Consider the following 10,156-nt stretch of genomic DNA (forward strand, 5'->3'; position numbering starts at 1 on the left):
GCGTCACGCGCCGGCTGTTGAGAACGCGCTCAGGACAGTTCGGACATTGAGGTAAAAAAACGATATAAATACTGTTCATTTTCTTGCACAGACCGATCGTTTCGTGTCTTTACACATCAATGTATCGTCACGAGCCGCAGGGTTTAATTTGGTTTTGTTTGTGTATGTTTTTTGACTCTCAAAGCCGTGATTCCCATTCACTTCCATTATAGGTGCATCTCAATAAATTAGAATGTCGTGGAAAAGTTTATTTATTTCAGTAATTCAACTCAAATTGTGAAACTTGTGTATTAAATAAATTCAATGCACACAGATTGAAGTAGTTTAAGTCTTTGGTTCTTTTAATTGTGATGATTTTGGTTCACATTTAACAAAAACCCACCAATTCACTATCTCAACTAATTAGAATATGGTGACATGCCAATCAGCTAATCAACTCAAAACACCTGCAAAGGTTTCCTGAGCCTTCAAAATGGTCTCTCAGTTTGGTTCACTAGGCTACACAATCATGGGGAAGACTGCTGATCTGACAGTTGTCCAGAAGACAATCATTGACACCCTTCACAAGGAGGGTAAGCCACAAACATTCATTGCCAAAGAAGCTGGCTGTTCACAGAGTGCTGTATCCAAGTATGTTAACAGAAAGTTGAGTGGAAGGAAAAGGTGTGGAAGAAAAAGATGCACAACCAACCGAGAGAACTGCAGCCTTATGAGGATTGTCAAGCAAAATCGATTCAAGAATTTGAGTGAACTTCACAAGGAATGGACTGAGGCTGGGGTCAAGGCATCAAGAGCCACCACACACAGACGTGTCAAGGAATTTGGCTACAGTTGTCGTATTCCTCTTGTTAAGCTACTCCTGAACCACAGACAACGTCAGAGGCGTCTTACCTGGGCTAAGGAGAAGAAGAACTGGACTGTTGCCCAGTGGTCCAAAGTCCTTTTTTCAGATGAGAGCAAGTTTTGTATTTCATTTGGAAACCAAGGTCCTAGAGTCTGGAGGAAGGGTGGAGAAGCTCATAGCCCAAGTTGCTTGAAGTCCAGTGTTAAGTTTCCACAGTCTGTGATGATTTGGGGTGCAATGTCATCTGCTGGTGTTGGTCCATTGTGTTTTTTGAAAACCAACGTCACTGCACCCGTTTACCAAGACATTTTGGAGCACTTCATGCTTCCTTCTGCTGACCAGCTTTTTGAAGATGCTGATTTCATTTTCTAGCAGGATTTGGCACCTGCCCACACTGCCAAAAGCATCAAAAGTTGGTTAAATGACCATGGTGTTGGTGTGCTTGACTGGCCAGCAAACTCACCAGACTTGAACCCCATAGAGAATCTATGGGGTATTGTCAAGAGGAAAATGAGAAACAAGAGACCAAAATATGCAGATGAGCTGAAGGCCACTGTCAAAGAAACCTGGGCTTCCATACCACCTCAGCAGTGCCACAAACTGATCCCCTCCATGCCACGCCGAATTGAGGCCGTAATTAAAGCAAAAGGAGCCCCTACCATGTATTGAGTACATGTACAGTAAATGAACATACTTTCCAGAAGGCCAACAATTCACTAAAAATGTTTTTTTTATTGGTCTTCTGAAGTATTCTAATTTGTTGAGATAGTTAATTGGTGGGTTTTTGTTAAATGTGAGCCAAAATCATCACAATTAAAAGAACCAAAGACTTAAACTACTTCAGTCTGTGTGCAGTGAATTTATTTAATACACGAGTTTCACAATTTGAGTTGAATTACTGAAATAAATGAACTTTTCCACGACATTCTAATTTATTGAGATGCACTTGTATATATATATATATATATATAGAACCTTGGTGTTCTCAGTTTATTGTCTTTGTTTTACATACAAAGTTGTTATGTTGATGTTTTCTCTTCCTTGTGGATATTATTACCCATATCCTGCATTATCTTGTTTATTTAATAAAACTGCTGCTAAAAGATCAACGTTTCAACACTTCACTGCCTGCTATTATACTGAAAGTTTGAAATAAAAGGGGGTAGGGCCTTTAAGCAGATAAAATTCCAATGGAGGTGGGTCTTGTGGAAAGTAATAAAAAGCTACTGTACAGCGGCTCAGATTCTCACAAGACAAGATCATCTAGAAACAGTAGGTAAATGAATATTTCAGAATGTAATATTTAATTAATATACTATATACTGCATCTTTTATTCTAATGTGAAAAACCTTTCTCTTCGACAGGAAAAATGATTTTGCAAAGTATGAACATCACACTGATTTTTACTAGTTATGGGCCTCCTGGTGCACTTAATTATGGCGTTTTTATGATCTCTCTTGTAGTATATCTTACAACTGTTTTTGCAAATGTAACACTGATGCTGGTAATCTGCTTGGACACATCACTCCATAAGCCCATGTACATATTTTTATTCAACCTGGCTATAAATGGACTAATCGGATCCTCTGCTGTACTTCCTAAAATAATGGAGAATCTTATTGATGATATGAAAGATATAATGTATGCTGACTGTATTCTGCAAGTATTTCTTATTAATGTTTACGGAACATGTGCTTATGCAATATTGACACTTATGGCGTTTGATAGGTATGTTTCAATTTGCAAGCCTCTACAATATCACAATATCATGACTCCAGCTAAAATAAGACTTCTGCTTTTTATTGTATACTGTCTTCCTATCTGCTCTCTAGCTGTACAGGTGTATCTTACATCAAGGCTTCCGATATGCAGGTATAAAATAAACAAGTTGTTTTGTGACAATTTGGCGGTTGTTAATCTCTCCTGTGTTAAAAATTCCTGGGGAGACCTGTATGGCATATGTCTGGTACTTGTTTTTGTTGTTCTACCTCTAATCTTTGTCATCTTATCATATGTGCGGATATTATTTGTCTCTTTAAATGCATCAGTAAGTGCTCGGGAAAAAGCTCTAAAAACATGCACACCACACTTGATTACTTTTATTAATTTTTCACTGGCCTCTCTATTTTCTGTGATATACAATCGATTTAATATCAGTCTTTCAAAAGAAGTTAACGTGTTTATGTCGATTCATTTTATCCTGATCCCTCCACTTCTACATCCACTTATTTATGGAATTAGAACAAAGGAGATCAGCAAAAGCCTCACAAGAATATTACAAAGAAAAATACTTGCTCTTGGTTTTAATTTAAAAACTGAAAAAAGGTGTAATGATGCACTATTTATTTCTACTAAATAAATGGCAAGTCTATATGAACACATTTGAATGCCTTATTTTACATTTGTACATTGTTTTCAAGCTTTAGAGAGGGGCTCTGAAATTGCATATGTGTGTATCTGATATTTACATAGTGTGCGTGCATTTATTTTTGAATTTGAAAATATATGTATAAACAGATTCATCTGTTTCCTGAAATTAAATGTAAAAAAAAAGAAGTTGGAATAGAAAATGTTCTTCAAGTTTTTATTCAGGAGAGAAGAAGATATTTCATCTTTCAACTATTTACATAGAACGTAAAAAAAGGATGTAAAACAGTTATACATCTCATCTCACATATACAAAATCACTAATACTTTATTCTAGAAATAACTGGGATTTACTGGGACTTTTAAAAATTTATTAATGTTATTATTAATGTTTTTATTTATTTATAAACATTTAAATGTATAAAAGAAGTTGTTACTAGTATAATAACATGCCATAATCATTATTTTGATAAACAGTAAGCATCTAATTCTATGATCTGAAACATCGTGTGAAGTGCACTGCAAACCAGTTCATCTTAATTGTATGCAACACTTTTCTTGTGACTAGACCCCGGAAACGTTCTTTCTTTCTCTCTTTCTTTACCAATTAAAATGAACAAACAATAAATAAAAAAATACTAAACACTTGTTATCCTGTTTACTACACCTGTAGTAGACAGAAATGAGACTGCCATATGCGTGATCTTTGAGGCCAATAAATGCAACCTCCAGAGGATGCAGCCTTCAAAATGAGACACAGCTTAAGCCTGGCCTCACCAAGCACACAGACTCTTGTTTGCACTCTACTTACCTTCATAGTACTTACTTGCTCCATGTCTACTCCTGCCTTGATGTCTGGCAAATTCCTCCAGCAAACACCAGCATTGTTCTCCACAGTCAATTTAATTTGTCAATGGTCAATCCAAGTCACATTGTCTGTTTCTGCTGGTGATATATTCCCTGTCAAGATACAAGACTTGTGGTATAATAAAGTCACTGTCAAATTCACTGTGTGTACTGCATTATGACGTATGGCCTGGTCAATGCCTCCTCCATGTTCCTGGGATTTATGAATGAGGTGCTCCGGGAGTACCTCCATTGTTTCATCTTGGTTTACATTGATGACATCCTTGAGTATTCCCGGAATCTGGACACTGTCAACATGTGGCATTCGTGTTTGAAAGGTTGAGGGAGTACCAGCCGTTCCTCAAACCCAAGAAAAAAAAATGCTCATTCTACTAAACTCCCATCCATTTCATGGGATACTACATCAGCCCTGAAGGTATTCAGATGGATGAGTGGTATATGGAAGCAATGTGTTTCTGGCCTACTTCTACTCCATCAATGAATTGCAATGCTTCCTGGGCTTTTTCCTTAATCTGAAATTTTCCTTAGTCCTGACCTTAAGCCTGTTCAGATGCTGTACAATAATCTAAAGAGGTCTCTGCTTTCAAGACAACTCAGAAATACTGGTTAACTAAATCAGATTTATTGGGAAAGGTGATCCGAAATTGGCATAACGTCTTATAAGCAGATTTGGTAGAGGAATATATGATTGTCAACTCGGTGAACTGCTAGATGCTTGTTACACAGGCTGATAGAGGTGGCAGCGATTCAGTAGTGTGGTATGATGGTATACAGTTTCGAGGTCTGCACAGGCTTTAAACTGAACCCGAAACCGGCCCATACCTGAGATTGTTTGACCCGATCCAACTGGTAGTGTTAAATCTACAGGCCGAAATTGAAATTGGTTTCTCTCAACAAATAGCCTAACTTTTTTAATATGCTGAATTTCAGGATTGCATGCAACAGTCAGTAAATGAATACATTAGGGCTGGTAAGCGATTACATTTTTTTATCTAATTAATTACATGATGTGGCGATTAATTAATCGAATTAATGGCAAATTAATTTCACATCAAATTTGGCTGAGAAATTATTCCCAAAAGATAATTTAAAGTCATTGTTGTGTAAAGCATCAGCAAGAAATATTTTGTTTGATAAAATTTATTACACATACTCTTTTGGACCATGAGGGTAAATGATGACACAATTCTCATTTTTGGGTGGGTGAACTATACCTTTAATAATTTATTTGATTCATTTTATTATTATTACTATGGAAATATTTTTTATATTTTTAAATTATTTCTTTAATTAAATGATACTCTAAATAATAAACTAAAACTGTCAGTAGGTGGTGGTAAATGGTCTTAAAGGGGTCATATGATGCGATTTCAATTTTTCCTTTCTCTTTGCAGTGTTACAAGCTCTTGTTGCATAAAGAAGATCTGTAAAGTTGCAAAGACTATAAAAGTTAAGAGTCAACCACGCCTACCTAAAACGGCTCGTTCTAACACGCCCCCACATGTCTACGTCACGATGTGGGAAGATTTGCATAACGCCGCCCAAATGTTCACGCAAAGAAAGAAGGCGTAACTTTTATTCTCACAGTAGTATTGTTGTTGTCGCCACCGCCATGTCGTGAAGGCGCTGTGTGTTTCGTTCTGAAAGCGAAACTGCTTTGTTTGGACTTCCAAAAGAGGACGATATCCGCTTCGTCATGCCGGCCTCCGCTCACTCTAGGCCCCGCGGCCTCCGCTCACTCAAGGCCGCGGTGTGTGACGCTGTTTCGTTGTGAAAGCGAAAGAGCTCCTATGAAACATGCACATTTAAAAACTGCTCTGTTAAAGGGTTAGTTCACCCAAAAATGAAAATTAGCTTGTATTTTACTCACCCACGAAGCATCCTAGGTGTATATGACTTTCTTCTTTCAGACGAATCCAGTCGGAGTTATATTAAAAATTGTCCTGGCTATTCCAAGCTTTATCATTGCAGTCAGCGGGTGTTGCAGTTGAACAGTCCACAAGTTGTCAAATATAGCGCACACATCCATAATAAAACGTGCCTCACACGGCTCCGGGTAGTGAATAAAGGCCTCCTGTAGCGAATCCATGTGTTTTTGTAAGAAAAATATCCATATTTCAAACGTAATAAACACTTTTCTTTCACTTTCTGTGTCTGTTACACCATCGGTCTTCGGAAGCCGTTCCGGCGGATGATGTAAGACGTCGGCGTTGCGTGATTAGTGACGAATGCGGAGAGAGAACAAAACAAAACGCTGGTCACGAATTAGAAGTACAAACCGAAGATTTGCAAAGAAAAATGTCGGAGGATTTCGATATAAACCAAGAGGAGACTGGTTTTCCTTTGCTAAAGTAAGGAAACTTTGCTTCCTTTGCTCCTATAAACAAACTTGCGAGACTAGCGTATCTCAAAGGTGCGTGCACTGCGCATACGTCCTGCATCATCCGCCGGACAATCCAAAGGCAACAGTGGCAAGGAACCAAAGCTCCATCGGACATGTAGAAAAAACCTTGGGAGAAACCAGGCTCAGTAGGGGGGCCAGTTCTCCTCTGGCCAGACGAAACCAGCATGGCATGGTTTAATTCCAGGCTGCAACACGGGTGCAGAGGACTTGTCTGGCTCACGCGGTCTTGTGGTCGTCAAGGTGATGAGGCCTTCGCAGGGGATCTGTCTCTGGGGCGCATCTAGTTGACATGGTCTGCGCTGACATTCAGGGCTGTAGAGGTCGTCTCTAGGTGCTGATCCACAATCTGGTATGGATATGGACTGGATCTGGGTGGCTATGGTGACCATCTGATCTGGATACAGACTGGATCCGTATGGCTACAGTGACCTCGGAATAAGAATGAAAGTGACTAATATTAGCGTAGATGCCATTCTTCTAACGATGTAGCAAGTACATCGGGTGTTATGGGAAGTGTTCCCGGTTCCGGTTGACCTAATTAATGCAGTCTAACAATTTTTTAACAGATTTGAATAGTAAAAAAGTGATTGTGTATTATGTGTATGCCAGGTTAAAGAGGTAAGTCTTTAGTCTAGATTTAAACTGACAGAGTGTGTCTGCCTCCCGAACAACGCTAGGTAGATTATTTCAGAGTTTGGGCGCTAAATAGGAAAAGGATCTGCCTCCCGCAGTTGATTTTGATATTCTAGGTAATATCAAATGGCCAGATTTTTGAGATCACAGTGGACTTGAAGGACTATAATGTGATATGAGCTCGCTCAAGTATTGAGGAGCTAAACCATTCAGGGCTTTATAAGTAATTAGCAAGATTTTAAAATGTATTCGTTGTTCAATAGGGAGCCAGTGCAGAGTTGACAGAACCGGGCTAATGTGGTCGTACTTCCTGGTTCTAGTAAGAACTCTAGCTGCTGCATTTTGGACCAGTTGGAGTTTGTTCACTAAGCACGCAGAGGAACCACCCAATAAAGCATTACAATAATCTAACCTTGAAGTCATGAAAGCATGAATTAACGTTTCTGCATTTGACATTGAGAGCATAGGTCGTAATTTAGATATATTTTTAAGATGGAAAATGTGGTTTTACAAATGCTAGAAACATGGTTTTCAAAGGAAAGATTGCTATCCAAATAGCAAACCTAGGTTCCTAACTGATGACGAAGAATTAACAGAGTGTTAATCAAGTGTTAGACAGTGTTTTTGGTTATTACATGCAGAGGATTTTGATCCAATAATTAAAACCTGTTTTTTTTTTTTCAGAATTTAGCAGTAGGAAATTACTAGTCATCCAGTTTTTTTATATCAACTATGCATTCCGTTAGTTTTGCAAATTTGTATGTTTTATCGGGCCGTGAAGAAATATAGAGCTGAGTATCATCAGCCTAAAACAGTGAAAGCTAACACCATGTTTGCTGATGATATCCCCCAAGGGTAACATTTAAAATATGAAAAGCAACAGTCCTAGTACTGAGCCTTGTGGCACTCCATACTGTAATTGGTGAAATACTGTACTCCATACTGCCTGGTGAGAGAGATCTGTGCTCTGGTGAATCTCTTTAATTGCACTGGGGTCAAGGGCCTCACTAGTATCCAACTCCTTAAGCAGGTCAGCCTGGTAGGCCTCTAACACTGCCATAGTGTGCAGGCACCCACCAGCCTGCCCTGCCTGCCCTGCTGCCCTATAGGCCTTGCCCGCCAGTGCATATGTTAGTCAGCATGGTCTGAAGGGCAAGGCTGGCCTCTTTAGAGACAATGCCAAAGTGGGGGAGATAAAGGCTGCAAACATCTCATCCACCCGTGGCATTGACCCATACCAGTGCTCATTCAACCCCACAATAGCCGAACAATCTGACGTTGTGAACATGTGCAGGCAACTGCACAAGATCCCATTATGGAGATCGCAGAGCAAGCTTCAGAGTCTGGAACGGGACCCTCAGAGTCTGTGGACAGAGCAAGAGAAAGGGCGGTGCCAGTCTCAGGCAGCAGCTCCATCTGAGAACCCCATGATTTGATGCTGCCTCGGCAGATGCAGATCCCCAACCACAGACTGTGAAATTGCATTTTGTGAATGAAATTGCATTCACAACCTGTGAAACCCTCACAGTGAGGGCAGTCAGCTCCTTCAAGAGCTGACTTAGCATGCTCCACTCCCATACAAACAACACAAAAGTGATGTCCATCATCCCCAAGTATATAACAGGGGGCATGGTGGCACATATCTCCTACTCTTATTCATTTCAGTTAGTCCAAACTTCTACTCTGAACACAGACAATACACTTCAGACAAACACACATGCAGTTTCTGAAGACAAAGAAGTTGGTGGCACTGTTTGACAAAGTTACATGCTACGTCATCGTCACCTCTTTGTCCATGGCCAATGGAATTCGCACTTGTGTAAATGTGACTCAGACACCAGTTCACACTGAATACATTTCCATAGTGTTACGGTCCTTTAAATGTCTGGGAAATTGGTCCGCAACATTTGGAAAATAATAAATTTGATGAATAGTGGAGAGCAGAAATGGCCAGAACAAAAGCATATAATGGCACATAATTAAAGGCAGTAATTTATTCAAGTAGAGAGCAAGAAACCCATCAACAGCGCGTGCAAGCTATTTACAATGCTGAAAAGAAAAAAAGAAAAGTAAGGGAGAAAAGTACTAGAGTGGTGCCTAAATCAAAGAAATAAACAAAATCAAACATTACTTTTGGTACACCCTCTAACCTTCCTAACAAAATAAAAATATGAATCAAAAACACGAAAGCTTTGGCGTATGGGACCCACTAAATAACCTATATTAACTAAAAGAAAAATACACAATAGGCGCTCACACCTACTGACTGGTATGTCTAACACAGTTTCACTACATGCATGGGATTTGGCCTACGATTAAGCTTACCTACCCTCATCTCCCCTCCCAATTAGAGAACAAGAAAACTCAATAAACGTGCTAAAAAAGTGGCACTCAGTTCCAAGAACAGCACGGTCATACTGAGCAATTTGCATCTTAGAGGATACACAGGAGTTACACACAGATCAAACTGTGTATAAAAAACCACACTCAAGCACAAGTTAAAAATACACATGCTGTTGCCCGAGAGCTCACACAGTCTCTCTGCTCAACACACAGCCAAAAGTTTTTCGCTTTTAAAGCTTTTAAAGCCACGGGTCGACAGATGATTTCTCGCGGAATGTAGCGGAGACCTAGGAGTTTGGAGTGAAAAGGAGGGACAAGGGAAAACGAAGGCAAAAAAAACAAAAAAAAAAACAACAATAACAACAAGAGCAACAAACACCCAGGGATTGTAACACATAGCATCAACATTTGATGCAGCATTGAGTTCCATTCGAATGGGAACTGAGGAGTGATAGTGTAGGTGCTTCCTTATGAGGAGTTAATGACACAGTGCCTCAGGGGGTGACATCAGCATTATCAGCCAATAAATTGGAGCATTTCTGTACAGGCTTCAGACAATCATCACATCACAATAATAACCAAGACATTACTAGATCTAACCTGGCCTGAATCACAGTACAGAACCTACAGAGTTGAAAGTGAGCTTTTTGTTATGTCTGACTCAAAAGAACAGCCGAATTTTGACAGTAACATACTG

General features: G+C 39.5%; 1 protein-coding gene across 1 annotated transcript; it reads left to right on the top strand.

Annotated features, from left to right (window-relative positions):
- Positions 1 to 2,214: 2,214 nt before the first annotated feature.
- or60a1 (odorant receptor, family 60, subfamily A, member 1) lies at positions 2,215 to 3,204 on the top strand. Its single transcript, XM_016564749.1, has one exon. The coding sequence runs from the start codon at positions 2,215 to 2,217 to the stop codon at positions 3,202 to 3,204; it is 990 nt and encodes a 329-aa protein (XP_016420235.1).
- The last annotated feature ends 6,952 nt before the right edge of the window (positions 3,205 to 10,156 follow it).

Source organism: Sinocyclocheilus rhinocerous, unplaced genomic scaffold (assembly GCF_001515625.1).
Source record: "Sinocyclocheilus rhinocerous isolate Xijiao unplaced genomic scaffold, SAMN03320098_v1.1 scaffold902, whole genome shotgun sequence".
Taxonomy (NCBI): Eukaryota; Metazoa; Chordata; class Actinopteri; order Cypriniformes; family Cyprinidae; genus Sinocyclocheilus; species Sinocyclocheilus rhinocerous.

Coding starts and splice junctions, on each gene's coding strand:
- or60a1 (XM_016564749.1), top strand. CDS start 2,215: ATGATTTTGCAAAGTATGAACATCACACTGATTTTTACTAGTTATGGG.